Source organism: Aulonocara stuartgranti (assembly GCF_965226115.1).
Source record: "Aulonocara stuartgranti genome assembly, chromosome: 7".
Lineage (NCBI taxonomy): Eukaryota > Metazoa > Chordata > Actinopteri > Cichliformes > Cichlidae > Aulonocara > Aulonocara stuartgranti.
The window spans coordinates 65777472-65795752 of NC_138945.1; the positions used below are offsets into that span (position 1 = coordinate 65777472).

Consider the following 18281-nt stretch of genomic DNA (forward strand, 5'->3'; position numbering starts at 1 on the left):
GTGCGGCCACACGTTTAGTCTACCCTGTAGAGCACTCAATGTCTGTAAATAATAAAAAAAAAACCTAAAAATGTCGTTTTATTTTGATTTAGAAAGAAAATATTGAATGAAAAACTAATATAATGTGACGTCTATTTCAAGTTACGTATAAGTAGTTTGTCCCTAATAAGGACAAAAAGCCTTCAGGTTTGGCAGCAGGAGTGTCCGTCAGGGCGCGGATGTCCACTACTGTGGAGATCCCTCCCTCCCTGTCCTTCCTACCTCCAGCTTCTGCGTGCTGCAGTCGGCTTGCCTGCCCTGTCTGCCTTTTCGCCTGCTGGGAGTTGAGTTGTAGGGTCGGGGGTGGGGGGCGAGAAAGCGTTGAGGGAGAGCGAGCATAGGGGGGGGGGACGTGTGGATGTGTGGGTCTCAAACTGGAAACCACCACCAAAGCGGCGCAGACTCTTAATCATTCAAGCCGACTTCCAAGCCCTTCGGACATGCTGTTGACACTACTTCTGCCGGAAGGACCCTAAACTTGCGCGATTGTTTTTTCTTCTTCTTCTGTGGTTTCAGCAGCGCTGTCGCGCTGTGCCGACTGCTCGGATAGTTGAGAGGATTCATTGGTTGGAGCAGGATTGCGCATTGGCCCAGCCGTGTATCCGCCGCGTATCCTGAGGGAAGAAGAACAATGAAGCGATAAACATTTCCTCCTTTTTCCAAGTCCCGCTGCAGACTTAAAAAAATCTCGGTGCTTCTTCCCCTGGCTTTCATTTTTCTCGTGTTGTTTGGGATGCGTCGGTAGCTGTAGGATCCCGCTTGTTGACAGTTTTTTTTTTCTTTATACAAGAAGTTTACAACAAGTTTCGGACATAGGAAGACGGAAAATGTCCACACCGAGGTTCAAAAAGGATAAAGAAATTATCACGGACTACGAGAGTCAAGTTAAAGGTAAGGGGAGGGTTAAATGTTTCTCTGGGAAATGCGCTTGTAAGAGCTGCTGGGAGAACCGAGAAAGGACTAATTGGGACCAGGCTGGTTCATCACTACCTGCATGAGTCATAGCTAGTGATGGTGGTCACTGGCTATGACTTGTGGTGAGGTGGATTAAGAAAGAAAGTTGGTGTAAATGACCCCCTTTTGGTCAAGTCAAACGAGGACATGTCTTTCCAAGAGGTCCAGCCTTCATATAACTTGGATATCTGTAAAATGACTTGGAGGGCTGCCACAGCTCAATAATATTTGTGCCAGCAGGACAAAGTTAGGGATGTAGTCAGCAAAATAAATCATTAGTCACATTTCAGGAAGGGTTTTTAGTCTTGCATAGTTTTGCATGTGAAAACCACTGAGAACGCTCAATAGACTGACACTGGTTCAAAGAAGCGATCACTATCTTTCACATGGCTTCAGGCCTGTAGCCTTTAAAAATAAATAAAATAAAATCTGTTATTTTAAGGCTGTATGTCCACACATTGTCCTTAACAACCGAGATGCTTGTAATTATTCCCACTTGGCCTGTTGCATTTTTAGTCACGCTTGTGTGTTATAACTACCTGTTACTGTTGAGATTTTTTCTTGAACTCTAGCTGGTGTGGGACTTTTGTCGTTAAGCCATTGTTCCCATAATATCACAGCAAGGTTATGCAACTGGAGAGGTGAGAAAGGACAAGTTCAGGCATCACAGATACACACAAATTAACTTTGAGTGAACTGCTCAGGGGCACTTAAGAAGTAGTGGATGGTTAGTATTCTATGCCAATTTGTTTCCCACTTAATGCCACACACACTTTAAAACTTAAAACTGCTCAGTGACTAGATTAAGGTATGTGATTTAAAGGTGTGCTTCACTGATGTCGCCCCTAACTTATCTTGTCTCCTTCAAGTCCCCCGTTGGCTTATTCCCAGACAGAAAAGGCAGTTGCTGCTCCAGGGTAACCATGGGGATTTGGTCCCCAGCCTACCAGCTCTGTTCCTCAGTGCTATTAATTTGCAGAAATGCCACCTATTCACCTCCCATAGCCAGCCTTAACTGCTGAGAAAAGAGGAGAGGTTAGTGGTGGTTGGTGGGGCTTTAAGAAGGGTATAGAGAAGTGTTGGTTGAGGAATTACAAGATTGCATGAAAGCAAGCTATCATTTGCCAAGGGTTGTTCAGAACCCCATCCCCCTGCACCCCCCTGTAAGGATGACTAAGGGCTTTCAACCAGTAATAGAAGATGATGCACAGTCATAAACGATGTCAAACAAGACATGACTTGGCCTCCCAGTTGTCTCGAGGAAGTTGGTGTGTTAATAAAAAGCACCTGATGCTGAGAATAGCTGCTGCTTGACAGCACCAGAAGAGCCTCAGTAAATCAAAGTTTAAGTGTATTGTTTTGTTGAATCTAATTCTGAGGCTAATGCTCTGAAGCTTGTCGTGCATTGTAAATATCCTCTAGGTAGGATATTTTTCTTCGGGGGAGTTAACATCACAGGCGGTGCACAGCTATTTGCATAAAGTACTGTTCTGGTTCTTTTTGCATTGTAAATAACCCGTGGGTATTCCATCTGAGGGATGCATTATTTATTATCTTTCAAATGTATGTTCCAAAAACGACTGATTGAATTTATCTTTAACTATAATTAACCACAGGTAAACACTGTATTTCTTATCAATACTGTGTCGTCTGTTAAACAGAAAAAGAGGAATCTTTATTAGGTCGGTGTTCGCCTGCAAAGGAAGACTTGTTTTGTTTTTTTTGGGGTGGGGGGGTAGCTGCTGGGCTCATTGGGATATGAGTAAGTAGTACAGGAAGAAAATGCTTTGTAGTGTAGTAGCACGGTTTCTGCATTCAGAAGAGCAGCTCCTGATTCAGCGATTGTAAAGCCTTTTATATGTTAAGGGTGGTAATGAGTGGGGTTTAATCTGCAATGACCGGTGACAGCCAGAGGCAGAATCTGGTGAACAGACATTGATTACTTTAGAAGTAGAACAACAAGCATCCTAAAAAACATCAACAACTGGAGCCAACACTCTGATGTTTTGGCCAATATTCTCCCCGTCTCACAGCTTTTAAAAAGTACAGAATTTTCACAATATTTTGACAGAGATCTGGAAGCCAGTTTTGCTGCATCTTACATAAGCACACTGATCTGTAGCCTCAAACCCTCTGCCTTGATTTTGACAGGAGACTTGCTTCGTTACACCAACAATTCATGCTTCTTCCTTTTTTTTCCCTGCGACTCATCATTTTCATATTTGTGCTCAGCATGCTTGTGCTTAGTGGGATTGCTATTCAAGTCAGTAAATGTGATGTATTTAAAGTAGCTTTCCACGGTGACTGTCTGAACGCTTTCCTACAAAGTCTTACACTACTGTTCCCTGGCCTGGTTTGTCATTCAGCTAACATTCGTTTCATAAGTCCCGTCCAATAGGCTTTTTTAACCTCCTACGAGAAATGTAAAGCAAGTCATTTTGGCAATTGAAGGCAGTTATCATTTTATTGACAATGCTTTGTTGCATGGGGATTTAATTCTTTATAACTGCTAAGAATTGGCATCTACATCAAGACTCGGCTTGATCTGGGAAAACAAAAACATTAAGGAGATTGGGTTAAGACAGTGGAGTTTGTTTGTGCCTTATAACGTGCATCAGTTGCAGTCAATTAAAGTAATTGTAAACCAGCAAGTGAAAGCTTTGGGTACATTGCAATTCTCTGTGTGCCTCTGTTTCTGTGGACTGGTGGAACGGGGCAACACTGTCTGCAATGTTGTGGGTGAAATGTCGGTTTGATGTCAGGCTCTAGCTTGCTGTTTGTGTCCTGGGGGTTGTGACTCAGATGGCAGAACCCGTTAAAACCTCTGACAGGGGTCCTCTCCTGGATCATTATAAAGGCTAACCCTTGACCTGACTTCACTGCTCTTTGAAATCAGAGCTCTGCCCCTTTGCATACAAAGAGAATGGTCCCTCCATGTTTGTACGCAGGGGGATTAAAGGAAGGAAACTGCTGGGAGGTTGTATGGTGGTAATTACTTTTCAAATAGCTAAGAGTTGTCTTGTGGTTAAAAGTGTGATTAGTTAATTTACTTCACTATCAGCACAAATTACGTCTCTTCAAATGCATGGGGGCGTGCTTGTGGATCATCATGCATTGCATGTGATGTTCATGTGACGTCAGGTTATCATGTGGACGGATTTTTGCTTTAACTCTGCCTGCTACCAAGCTTTAGCATGGAGAACACTGGGAAGTTTTCACAATACTTCAGAAAGTAATCTGTTTAGACAAAATCAGTTTGAAGAGGGATTTCACAAAGAACCCGAAAATAGCCATTAGCCAATTTTACATCCTTGGGTACATAATTTCATGTTTCTGGTATTCCAGTTATTAATGTCAGTATCATAAATATTGAATTTGTAACATTAGAAGTTTGTTACATTTGATCTAGTCGCTGATAGATTGACGGACTGTTTATTGGTTGTTTCATACTTTGGGTTAATCCAGATAGAGCAGCTGTCTGAGCAGACTCCTATTTCCCAGTGTCACCTTTGCCTCCTCCTTCAGTAAATATTATCAGATGTGAGTTTGAAGGTGTGAATGGCTCTGAAGCCAGCTGTCAGTATAACATGACCCTTTTTGCAACGGTCAGATTTTTTTTTTTTCCCATTAACACCAACCTGTAGTTACACCACCAAGCCTCTAATTTCAGCTCAGCTTTCTTCTACATTGCTTTTTGCCAACAGCCAATCAGTTCACACAAAGAGCCATTTTACTAACAGTATTGCACTTCCCACAACAGTTAAGTTGTAACCAATACCGCGGTGTACATTGGTGGATGTGTGATGCTCCATCTTGGCAGAGTGTTGATGGAGTTTAAAGGCTGCAAGACTAACGTAATTCTAACCCCTCCTGGATCACTTTCTCCACAGTATCACACATCCGTTCACACACTTATCATCAATTTTTAACCCCCCCCCCTCCAAACTTCTATAACTGTGGGTGTTTGTAATGGGCTCACATGCAGTGGTATGGCACTGGGTGTTGTCTTTGTGCATGGGTGTGTGTTTGCATGGCTGGGTGAATTGTTATTGACAGCACCATCTGTGGCCATTCACCCTTTTTGTAGTTTTAATAAACTCTGCTGAGCACAAGCAAAGCTTCACATTCCCTGCTGCTCGTTATTGTCACCACAAAGGCTACCGGGACCTTACTGCAGCCCCCCACGCTGACCATCAACAAGGAAAAAAAGAGCCAAACCTGCCCCCATTCATGTCACTATATTCCCCAAACCAAACAAACATGTTGCCTGGTGTATTGTCTTCAGATCCAGTTAATTCAGTTTCTTCCCAGAAATGTACCCTACTGCAGTGTGACCGAATAAATTGAAAGTAAAGTTTTGGACTAAATGGTTGGCTTTTGTTCCTCTTTTTTCTTCTTTCAACTACTATTTTCCTTCTCTCTGGTGATGTTGGCGCAAAAAGAAGAATCCATGTAAGTGCCTAGTAATGAGCTGGATGAGATCCAGTGTGTTGCTGCACTGGATTAGCTAATATGAGGTGCAGGGTATAAATGGAACAAGACCGTGCTTGAAGAAAGTAAAACCGGAATTAAAAGCGAAAGTTTAAAGTAAAAAGGAGGTTTTGTTGGGGATTTGCAGAGATTTTGGTTACTCTCTGGACAACCTTAATTTCTTTGAACCATGGCTGAGGCCCAACAGATGGACAGACAGGAAGGCAGATAGACACAGTTTGACTACCAGGCCATGCTGCTGTCTGCCACCCAGTAGGCCTGGATTAGGGGTAAGAAGATTGGGGGAAGGGAGAGGACAGTATGAGGCCAGGGCAGGAATAAGTGAAGGCGGAGGTCACAGGCTCTGACTTGGGTGACTTGTTTTAAACTGCGTCTGTGTGTTCATCCGATTCATCTGCGGCTCTAAGCCGTTTATGTGGTTAGCGGTGGTGAAAGCTTTTTAAGATGAGTGCAAACATTCTATAAGTGAAGTCTCTCGTTAGTCCTTGTTCTGGGTTCCCTTAAACAATGTGACATCTGCCACTTTGGTTGCTTTTTTTCCGCCTGTGTCAGTGGTTTGGCTGACCATGACCAGGGAAGCTGAAGCTTCTTTGCTGAGGTAGTTTATTCATCAGCCACAAAGAGGGTACTGTACTAAAAAAAAAACCTCTTTGTGATTGTTTTGGTTGCTAGCAAATTACAGTGGTCAACTGTTTACATCGATAACATCGACTTGTCTGCAAATATTTGTCATTTATTTACTCTCTAAGCTGTAGTAAAGCTTAAAGTGACACACAAACCAGAAATGTAGAAGTGTAAGTTATGCCTTGCTGCTGCAGTCAAAACGGTTCAAAATGTGCAACTTCTATCTTGAAGGCAAACATTTTCCATTTACAGTTTGAATCACACTTTTCTATGTTTGACTACTGCTTGGTGAATAATTTGCAGATGACTCTGCATCTTCCAAGCAAACTAATTTGGCAACTGTGCCAATCTGCTACTAACCAAAACGGTTGTAAGGAGGTTTTCAGTGCAGTAACGCATGCCTCTTGGCAATCAGTTTCACACTAGAGGCTGCCAGCAATCACTTGCCAACCAGTTGCAGAATACACACTTTTCCTTGTGACTGGTGGTTACCAGATGGTCACTGACTGGTCTCTAGAGCTGTGTGGGGGAAAAGTTTCTCCTTTTAAGAAAGAGAAACTGAAAATATTCTACTTTTTTCTGGTCTTTTGCACAAACAGAATGTTTACGTAATATTTTGGCTTAATTAAAGCCTAAACCAAAGTGATAAAAATATACAGTCTATTATTAACAACTGTGCTCACTTCTACTGATCTTGAGCCTTCGTTTGTGCCTGTTTACTTTTCACCTCTGATTGCCTTTAGTTGGCAGCCTTCCCAGCATCCTTGAAATAATGGAATTCAAAACAATCAAATGTATGACAAGACTGACAAATAATATTTTTCTGGCAAGTCGAGCCTTGTTGGTGTTCATCAAATAGTTACCCATATTCCCAGCACCTGACAAAGATGATTACGCTAGTGATTTGGTGTATTGAAGAAATGTATTTTCTTTTATAATTTCCGCTAGGGCTGCTCAATTAATCGAATTTTAATCACGATTACGATCTGGGCTTTCAACGATCATTAAAAATGACTGAGCCGATTATTAGCCCCTCCCTCGTGCTTTACTCTCGCGCTGCTCCGTGTGGCAAATCGAGCGCACCTCTCTGCATTTCGAACACGTGTCACAACAATTAAGAGGACGCGAGGGAAGCTCGGAAAGCTAAGCAGAAGTTATTTGGAGAGGAGAGTGACTGCCGTTGGTTGAAAAGAGAGGTAAAAAAAACTTCAGTGGTGTGGAAACATTATGGGTTCGCGGAGTCAGACGTGGATCAAGTAGACATAGTGTGTAAACTTTGCTACAGTGTTGTAGCTGCACCACAGAGCAACACTGCAACGTTCACTAAACATAGATGTTTACATTTTTCATTTATTTTTTATATTGCAAACATTTGCACTGTTATCAGTATTTGCACACTATTTTATATTATTTTTTGACAATCTTTAAAGTCATTATTCAATACATTGTTATTGTTAAATAAATATCGTCAAATAATCGAGATCTCAATTTCAGTGAAAATAATCGTGATTATCATTTTTGCCATAATCGAGCAGCCCTAATTTCCGCTATATGCTCAAGTGAAATATTTGTATTTGAACGTGTGCATACTTAAAGACGTGTAATATCCTTGAACTCAACAATTCAACTTCTTTGCTGGTTTTGCACACCATCTGGAATGTGTTCTTGCATAACACTGTCTTGGTCAGGCAGTCCATGCGTAATCTGGAAGAAAAAAATGCATTCAAATTGTATAACATTTCCCTACTTCTTAAAATTTTTACAAATTAACAGGCTTTGTGATACTTGACAACATGAAATTGCAAAGGTGAAGAAAGCACCTCTTAATAATCTCAAATAAAGAGTTTCTTTGGGTCTGATAAATGCTGGTGCATGAAATGTATTTTGCATCAAGTATGAAACTTTGTTTCCAAGACAATTTCTTACTTCACAATCTGCCATAAACTGTCTTTCCCATCTAGCCTTAACGCTGGTGAACAAGCTTAATGTAGTGATCCTGTGGCTCCTCCTTGCCCCCCCCCCCCCACCCCACCCCCCTTTTTTTCTTTGTTCTATTTTGACCTCATGACCTGAGGAAAGAGAGCTTTTAGCCTGCCGCCCTCCTGATCTATAGCCAGAGACCACCCCTTGAGGCACAACTACCATGTTGGGCTGCTGCCCTGAGGAGATTTCGGGGGTGGGGTTATAAAATCTAGTCAGAAAGATGTCAACAAAATGACTAATCTTTTTTGTGTGTGTGTAGGTCTGATTGACCATAGGTTAAAGACAAGAAGTCACCCATGTCTTTCATCTAAAAATATAATTGAGTACTGCTGTTGCGGACACCACAAAGTCTGTATTAATGTAGGGAGGAACTGGAGAGTTTTCCACGGTCTCAGCTTATCAGCCTTGCAATAAACGATCATTGTGGGTTTGCAGGAGGAGGAGGCACGAACTGAGTGTACAGCAGCCGGGGCTAGTGTTCGAGGAGCCTCAGGCTGGGCTTATGAGCTCTAGTCTGAACTCTGCTCCACCCTCCCTTGGGATGGAAACTGGAGCAAAAACTGTGGTTCCAGCCACAGATATGTGGGGTGCTTGGAGAGGAAAAAAAAAAGCGCCATTTAGGGATAAAGGTCTGTCAGCCATGTTCCTCCCCTCCTCTTGGAGTCCTACTTCCAGCAGTCACATGTGGAGAGAGTCCCACTTAGTCCTCTTTGAGCTGTTGTTATATCCCTTCTCACTCTGTTTCTAAGCCTGAAAGAGAGTTTCTCCCGAGATAACTAGTACTGAACGGTTAAATAAACCTAAGGGAAAAGATAACGCTGTGTATTTATAGTTCTGTTTTATCATTACAATCATCATGGAAAATGTAACTTTTCCTGAAAACTCTCCTTGCTTCTATGCAACACTGTCCAGCTGTTTATTGTGGTTATTATCGAATAGATGAAATGGCCAATATTTGTGCTTGCTTGTGGTTTAAAGTTAGATGAAAGTTAATTGTAGCACGTTTACTACTCCCTCACCGATTTATCCTAAAAGTTCATAATTGATGTGTTTGGAGCATGCTTCTTCATGGTATTCTGTTTCCGTCGGTCTGTCCGTTTTGCTGTTTGTCCTCACTGACCCTCGGTTGGAAGCCTTCTCACCAGGACAGCTTTGCCCTTTAGTCAGCAAACTGCTGACCTTTGATCTTTGACCTGAATTCCAAAATCTAAGCTCTCGCACTTCTGTTCACTTGGTTGGTTGTGTCTTTTGTGTAAATATCATGGCTTGCAGACAGTCAGAAGATTAATGGACGACTTTTAAGTCAAAGTTGTCTTTTTGTGCAACTTAACTGCTCAGTTACTGGCAAGAGACAAACCAGTTCTTACAGCTGAAATTAGTAATCGGTAAAAAAAATTTCATCATATTTTTCCAAGAAAAATAACGTTTAAGATTTAAAATCAGTAACTAAACAAGGAACTCAATTGCCCACTGCTTCTAAAATTAAATGGCAAAAGGCATTTAGATTAACTGGCACTTTAATACATTTTTTTGCAGTTGACAGATTTCAAGATTTGTTGTCTGAATGAAGCTGTGAACTTTTCCTCTTGACCAGTCTACTGCATATAGTCTTACAAATTTTACCCCTAGATTCACTAAATTCAGGGTTAATGTAAATTAGTACAGACAGTTTTGTTTTCTTCTTTTTTGTGGCAGAAACCTTAACAGTGTCCTCATTTACTGTGGTTGAAATGCAGGTAAAATTCCAAAGTACCTTAGAACAGCGGTCCCCAACCTTTTTTGCGCCACGGACCGGTTTATGCCCGACAATATGCCCGGCCTTTAAGGTGTCGCGGATAAATACAACAAAATAAAACTAGTACCGGTACCGAAAAAGGGAAGATTTATTCATAACACACGTGAAAAGACCCAGGAAAACCGAGTTAACGATAAAAACGATAACAAAATAACGCTAAAACCGATAAAAACCCTGAAAACCATACATTTCACACCCGAGCCTCAACTCTCGTGGCCCGGTACCAAACGACTTGCGGACCGGTACCGGTCCGAGGCCCGGGGGTTGGGGACCGCTGCCTTAAAAGGTTTGTAAGCCAGTAGAAATTTCTGGTATGAGCTACTAAGCCTTGAGTTAAACTATACTCGAGTCCAATGAAGATATTCAGATCTCATTTCTAATTGTATTAATGGTAAATGGCCTGTATTTGTATAGCGCTTTTCTAGTCCCTAAGGACCCCAAAGCGCTTTACACAACCTGTCATCCACCCATTCACACACACATTCACACACTGGTGATGGCAAGCTACAATGTAGCCACAGCCACCCTGGGGCGCACTGACAGAATGTCTGTATGAGAAAAAAAACATAATAAAAAAGATGCAGAACTGCTTTATTTTCTGGTGGATTTTTTTTTTGTAGGTTAGGGTGAAGTGCAGCATATTGCAAGAAGTCTCTGCGGAGTCTGACATCCCATTTTATTACAGTTTAATAGGAATGGAGTGAGCTGCGAAGAAAGTTCTGGTTTTTGTTTTTTATGCTTTCTGTTTTGTTTTGGGGTTTGTTTGTTTTTAGATCGGTCTGGTCTCTCCTGATGTGCCCTATTTCTCTCAATCCAAAGTGGAGCATGATACCAACCATCATGAAGAAAATAGTCCACAAAACTTTTTTTTTTTAATCTCCTTAATTATAGATGGTGATCTGCTTTTAGGATGACAGAATCTGCCACCAGTATAGCTGGGGAATAAGATTGTTCAGAAAAAAAATTAAAATGTAAGTGTGTGTGTGTGTGTGTGTGTGTGTGTGTATACACTTGCGCAGTCAGCTTTCCAGCAGGCGCACAAGCACTGTGGACATGCCTCATATATCTTACTTTTTAATCAGGCAGTGTGGAGGAAGCTCCCGTCTACCCTTGGGTCCTGTGATTTGTCCTGGTTAATGATGTGTCAGAGGGACGTGATACATAGTAACCTGGCTGGTTGTGTGGCACATGCACGATGGTGCTATGGTCACTTGCAGAAAAATAGGGTGGCCTTCATGTCCTGAGCCTTCGGGGGGACAGAGAAAGAAATGGCTAGTTTTGCTTGCCTTACAGTAAAAAGACAAAGGGCAGTGAAAACTGATCTGTCTGTTCTTTTATTCTTTCGCCCCCTTTTGTCCTTTGCTGTCACACTCTTAACAGCTGCCCCACATTCTCCGATCTTTCTTGTGCTAATCCAAAAGCCCTGGGTGGATCCTGTTGGGGTTGCCTTCTGCATGCAAAACTGGCATTTGATTTCATCTGTCCGGTCTTGACAAGTTTGTTTTCCACATAGGTACCATGGCAAAGGGTTTAACGAGATATTCTGATGGACATTTATTCTGTTCAAGATGTGTCATCTCAGCCCCTGAGAACAAGACTGAGAGCCTGCTCTCAGTCAAGCGTGGGTACTTTAAAAAACGGAGAGAGGATTGGCAGTTAAAGCCTCCCTGAGGGTAGGTCTGAGGAGATAACAGAACGTAACTCTCTGTCACTTCCTCCATATTGGCTTCCACTATAATTATCTGGAAATGAGGTCTTTGTGAAGCCTCCTCGCTCTTTTGTTTTCGCTCTGTGTGCGTTCACGTTGGAGCTGATAGTGTTAGCCTGTCTTAGCCTCTGGTGCCCTGCGAAGTGTGGGTTGGGACCATTGTGGACTTTTCGTTCTTCACAGATTTGCTTTCACCACCAGATGCCTTGTGAGAAATCAATCCCTGCTGCTCGTGACTGGGACTGTGACAAGGGGAGTGATTGGGCCTCGGGCTACAGTGAGATCGCTCTGTCTGAAACCTGAGTGAGGGCCAAGATAAGGGTGTGATTTGAGCTACAGCAAGTACAGTTGTTTTGTTTTTTTTAAGCTAGGATCAGAGAAAAGACCTAAGTAGAGACCATCTTATGATGGATTTACACCAACTATGACACCACCGAGTTCTCTGACCACACCTATCTTTGAACTCTGCTTTCATTTTGCTGACTACTACACAGAGTCCTTAAGTTTGTCCTCATGGATTGGACGTTGGCTGTCTTTGAACTCAACATTCATTTTGATGTCAAATAGAAGAAAGTGCTCCCTTACTTCCAAATCTGCCACAGCAGATGGAGCCGCATATTAGATTTGACATACATTTCTTCATCGGATGCCCTTCCTGATGCAACCCTCCCATTTATCTGAGTAGGCACCAGCACTAGCATGTTACCACCGGAGGCTAGGTTTGTGTCTCCACCTGGTTGGAAGGCAATATATGAACAACTACACTGCACGACTGTGTCTTGTGCAGTGTTAACAGTTTCCTCTTAGATTTAAATAAATAAAAAAGACACTTGCTAAAGTACTCAAAACCATCATTACTGCTACAGTAGATGCCCATGGGCAGTTTTATTCATGCATGTGGTCTGAGAACTCATTGGTGCTGGGGGTGGTGTAATCCCCTGGATGGTTTGTGACTTGTTTTGTAGGTGTTCACTCAAAATCGGCTTGATTATTAGTGATTATATTCATTTACCAAAATGATCGCAATTGCTGTCCTGAACATCACACAAACACATTTCAATTAAAATCAAAGAATATTCTTGTAATGTTACACCTGAGAGGAAAGCTGTGGCAGCGCTGAATTCACCTTCTGAATACCACGAAGGAATGAGCTGGTGTAACACATTTGCTCATTCCAACTTTTTCTTTCTAATCTTTTCCTTGTCAGGTGATGATCTTCACAATTTAGGATGGGGAATATGTTGGAAATATTTATCTGTGCCTACTTTTAAATATCCTAACTCAGCTCCACTGCAGGAAGCCATCTGAATCAAAGCAGGCTCATTATCATGCCCTCACAGTGCAGTTTAGCCTTACACATTTTTGTTGCATCAGCCTGCGAGTGTTAAAAAAAATCAGATCCTCTAGTATAAAGTATTCTCAGTGTTTTCTTTTTATCTGTCAGTTTGGTTAGCTCAAGCTTGAAGCTTGATGTGGTTCTACTGTTTTTCTCAGTTCTAGGAATGTTTGAATCATTCATGATAAAATGATTATGATTGTAGGCTTCAGATGGAGCTCTGATGATTCATTCACAGCCCTTAAACAGCCTTTAAAAATACATGTGCGCGTATATGGCTGAAAATGAAAAAGTGCATCATATCAGCATAATTATATCGCTTTGATTTTTAGATTATGATTAGATTAAAGTTTGGCTCTTGGCAAAAATTCTGTGGCATTTTACTGTGGCTGCGGGGAAGACCTCCCCCAAAAGTGTTCTGTTGGTGGGAACTGGTTTCAGTATGCGTTTCAACTGGTTTCTTGGTTTTCATTCACTGTCATGATCAGCTGGGTTAATTATAATGGGTTTAAAGTTAAGAAGACACTTATGTGGTTATTGTAGCTACTGTATTTCCTCAAATAAAAATTTCCTGTCAACTACAAGCCAGATTCTTGGCTTTTTGTGGGTGTGGGGCCTGGGGAACAAACCATCCTGTCAATCTTGTTGCATCTTATCGCTGCAACATTTTCACAGTAAGGCCAAAATGAGGGTTCCATCCATCCATCTTCTGCCCTTATCCAGTTCTGGATCGTAGGGCCAGCAGTCTAAGTAGAGATGCCCGGACATGTGACATGAATGTTATTACACTATCCTCCACCTGCCCCTGAAATCTACCCTTAAGTACAAGCTGTAGTGTACCCATCCAGGCACCTCATTACTTTAACCCCCAACCTGCACTGCTCAGTGTCAAGCAGTTGCTCCTGATGCTAACATTCAGATTGAGTTGAGGTGTCAGTAAACCAGGTTCATGTCTGTACAGGTTGGCAGTGGTGAGGTCTGGTATTGTCACGTATCAACATACTTGTTGAGATGGTGTGAAAATTGGAACTTTTCTGTGTAGTAAGCACATTAATGTGGTTTGACTGCGCACAAAAGGTTTAGTTCCTGTTTAGAAGCAAATTGTAACATGATCCAAGTTTCTCTGGTGCTTGCAACAAATGAGAATTTTTTAAATACTGCCCTACCTCTTGGGTTCTTTTTTTCTAACTTGCTGAATTGTTACATAAACTGATAAACCTTGTAGACTTGCGGGACTCTTTTGTTAGCTTGTATAGCATAGTGTGTAATCAAAACATGGCACCAAACCAAGGCAGAGCTTCCCAAACGAGTTTCTTGTATTTAAAGAATGAAATGTACTTTATCTGACTGATTTGGCTTTCGGGAAATCGAAGCACAGATGCATGGGATGTCATCATGCCGATAGGTCAGATGTTCTATCTGCCCTGCTCCCCATGCCCCACAGTGTGCACAGAAATCATGGCACAACTTGTAATTCAACTGTCCTTCCTGGGAAGCGGTGTAGAAATAGTTTCCAGATTAGTACATAAATTAGCTGAGCTCTGCTTTATTTGGCCAACATTTGTATTTCTATGAAATAAATGAGACTTTTTTTAATGTTCTTAGTTTCACAGTGACTCAATAACAACATTATTACTCTGACACTCTGGGAAATGTACTGCCCTTATTTTAGTGCAGTTGAAAGACAACTTTTAAATTACTTTATACTCAATACATGACATTAGACTCCACATTTAAAGGAAGCAAGTATGTTAACGCTTGGTTGGAGATGTCTCAGTGAAAGGATTGTATTGATGTCTCTCTCGTCCACATGAGCAGAATCAACTTTGCAGGGCAATGAAAGCATTGTTTCACCTGTCAGATAAATTAATGCCAAGTTGGAAAAGATTAATATTTTTTCGTAAGGGGAGAGAAAATCCAACTTTTTTGATCATATTTTCGATCATAAATATAGATTAAAGTGAAGGGATAAATCTTTGAGTCAATGTCTCTGTTTCCTGTCTTTGCCGTCCCAGAGCTTGTAGTTGGCAAGATTCCCCAAATTCAGTTAATTATACTTTACTGCATTTTTGCACAACGTCAGCTTATATAGAAGTTATCAGCTGAACCAAACGATTGCATATACTGAACATTAAGGAGATATATGTATTCTTATCCTGTCTTCCTTCTCTCACCCCAACCGGTTGCAGCAGATGGCCCCGCCCCTCCCTGAGCCTGGTTCTACCGGAGGTTTCTTCCTGTTAAAAGGGAGTTTTTCCTTCCCACTGTCGCCAAAGTGCTTGCTCATAGGGGGTCATATGATTGTTGGGTTTTTCTCTGTATCCATGAAGCGCCTTGAGGTGACTTTTGTTGTGATTTGGCGCTATATAAATAAAATTGAATTGAATGTATTCATATACAGTATACTAACAATATCCTACTATAAAGCCTCAGTCATGCCCTGCACATGCTTTTCAACCAAACAGCCTCTCGTTTGATCACACGGAACGACTGAAAAGATGAAAGATGCAGACAAATGGCACATAGACACAGAGCACATCGCTACAAAAACATTCATAGATCCCTATTGACACTCACAAGGTTAGCACACAAGGAAGCTCTGTGCTACTTAGAGTCTAATTTAAAGGCATTACCCTAGTAATCAATACTGCCTGTGTGTAGACACAGAGGGGTTTGTAATAGTATTTTTAGAAAAGCCTGAATGGACATGTGTGTTTCTTCATGGTGTGTGTCTGTATGTGTTTGTGTGTGTGCATGTACAAACTTTTACTTGTGCTTTTTCTAAGCCAGCTGCTCATTTGCAGATAAAGCATGTTATCCATTGTCTTTGACCTTGAAACTATTTTTCTTTTCCAAACTTTAACCTATGAAGATCTGAATAGGAAATAAAGCCCATTATACCTCCAAACGTATCTGTGTTTTCAGGGTTTGTTTGTTTTTAAATGAAATGAATAAAGTAAGCATGGGGATATTAAACACCAATTTATTTCAAAGCAGACAAGATGAGCATTAGGAAGACAAAAAGCTTACTCATTTTCAGGTAAATTAAAAATATGGCAACAGATATGTGCAATTTGTTTTACAGTACAGACTAGCTAGTGGTAGGGCGTCAGGTTCACAGAAGCTAAACTGCAGGAAGAGGAGAGGTGCTGGTTTGTATTTAAGTACAGCAACATGTAAAATTTATATTACTTTTGTTATTTGTCTTTTTTGTGTGTGTGTTGTGGAGCAGTCTTATTTGTACTCGCCTCTGGATTCGCATAATACATTATAAAGAAAACTATTAAATCAGCTCAAAAACATCATGACAAGAATTTGAGATTTCCGGGGTGTCCCTGTGGTGTCTGTTACCGGTATGGTGGCAGTGGATTATTCGAGTGTGTTCTTATAGGTTGTTAGATTTGCACTATAACAATAGCATGCCTTTTTTCCCCTTTAATGTTTAAGAGCTTGCTAAGCCCTCTGCCCCCTTTGCAGTATTTTTATTTTACTGGCCTTATACTACGTTGTCTTCCCTTCTCAGTTTCTTTTATTCCCTCCGTCTCACCAGTAGGCTTGCAGCACATGTCCTTCCCGATGAAATTACAGGCCTAGTCTTGAATAGGAGGGTTGTTCCTCCTCGGCCCCTCCAGTTCCACTGCCGGCTTAACCCTATCAAAGGCCCAGAAACCGCACATCCTGCAAGGTGCTGTTTTTTGTGGTAGAGCAAGGGGAGGGAAGGAGGAAGGGCAGATGGGAAACCGAGCAGGGGAAGATCATTTTTCTTTGCTTTTCAGTGTGTACTGTACAAACGATGAAGGAATGGCTCTTTCCTTCTCTTGGTTTTTAGTTAAATTTCAGGATTTTTTTTTTTTTTTGAAAGATTTCTGAAAGGGAAACAGAATCCACACAGAAGCAGGTGTTTATGAGGATGTAGCTTGCAACAAGTGGGGCCAAAAGCATTTAAGAGAGATCTCAACTGGGACTGATCTAATCTTTCCATGCAGTCTGTGTTTTTCCTCTTGTTTCCCAGCATTCCCTTTTTTTAAAGGTCGCTATATTGCCTAATCAATGTAACCTTAGCTGTTGCTGTGCACAGTCATCTCCTCTTCTGCCCCATAAACCAAAGTGTCCTGACTGTGTTGTCAGCTCTGGTGTCCCTGTCCATTTCTGAAGCCTCCACATAGCAAAAACAGTATCTCAAAAGAACAGGTCTTTAAATTGGGTCGCACAATCTGTGAAGGAAGGCAGATGTACAAACACAGTGGGTGAATAGACAGCTGGACAGAAAGAAACACAGGAGGACAGATGGCTTTGGAAGCCAGCTATGTAAATCATCTGAAACAAAACAAACTATGAAAAAGCAGATGGACAACAGAGGCAGGCGAACAGGTCGATAGTGTTAAGACAAACATTCATGCAATCGAGGAAGGTCCACTTAAAGGTCGGCAGTAACGTTGGCGATAATGTTAGAAACTAAAATGCCACCTATGTAACATTTTACTGATCAAAGGATGAATGTTTTAGTTGATGATACATACAACGTGAGCAAACGTACTTTTACAAATTAGTAATTCATTTATTATATTCAATGTCTTCAGTGAGTCATCTCTCCCACTGAAAATCTCTCTGTAGCTTTGTCTCTATACCTGCAGTGTAATTGTCCAAAGCCCACACAGGTACAAATCCCTGCTCTCCTTTTCTCTCCCTTTCCCACCTCCTTGAGGCCCAAGAGAGGGAAATCTCCTAAAAACAATCCCTCCTTCAACACTGTAGGCCACATAACTGCCCTGCCATTCTTTAGGTTCATCTTACAGACATTGTGTCATTAAAGTCTTTACCAGCGTGCTACAGTTTCCATTTGTTTACTGTGATTTAGAGTAAATACTCCAGCAGATGAAAGCTTGTGCGCATCCGTTCCAGATGTTTCTCATGCTGCACCCTCTTCAGCTGTCCAACCGCACAATTTTCATACTATTGTTACCCCAAACAAACATCCCAACTGTAAGACTTGTAGGCATGCCCAGCCAAGTTTTTTTTTTCTTTCCCCCCTAAGGGCTGCTTTGTTAAAAATGACTGTTTGCATTGACATATGAGCTTTAGCCCCTTTAGCTCTACCTCCACTAATATGTCCAGACAAAGGCACTAAGACATGCCAGATGCAAGGTGAGGAGTTGGACTATTTTTTTTTTATCTTGGCAAAAGGTAAAAAGTTCAAACTTTAGACATATCGAAATTTGGTGTTCAGCGCAGTATTCTTTTTGAATTAAAATTAGCTTTTTTCCAGTATGTACAGAATATTTACATAGTTCATTTTTTGACACAAAAGAGCCCACACCGGTTCCTTTAGGGCAGCAGTGAGCAGTTTGGTC

At 41.5% G+C, this 18281-nt stretch overlaps 1 protein-coding gene across 5 annotated transcripts in view; it reads left to right on the forward strand.

Moving 5' to 3' along the window:
• The first annotated feature begins 365 nt into the window (after positions 1-365).
• The window catches only part of srgap1a (SLIT-ROBO Rho GTPase activating protein 1a), a 77790-nt gene continuing 59874 nt past the window's right edge, over positions 366-18281 (forward strand). For 2 of the 5 annotated variants that reach the window (XM_082539352.1, XM_082539355.1), the window contains exon 1: positions 366-930. In XM_082539352.1, coding sequence (XP_082395478.1) covers positions 867-930 — 64 coding nt within the window. In that variant the 5' untranslated portion in view covers positions 366-866. The remainder of the gene's footprint in view (positions 931-18281) is intronic. The other 3 variants (XM_082539351.1, XM_082539354.1, XM_082539353.1) reach the window with 2 other exon arrangements.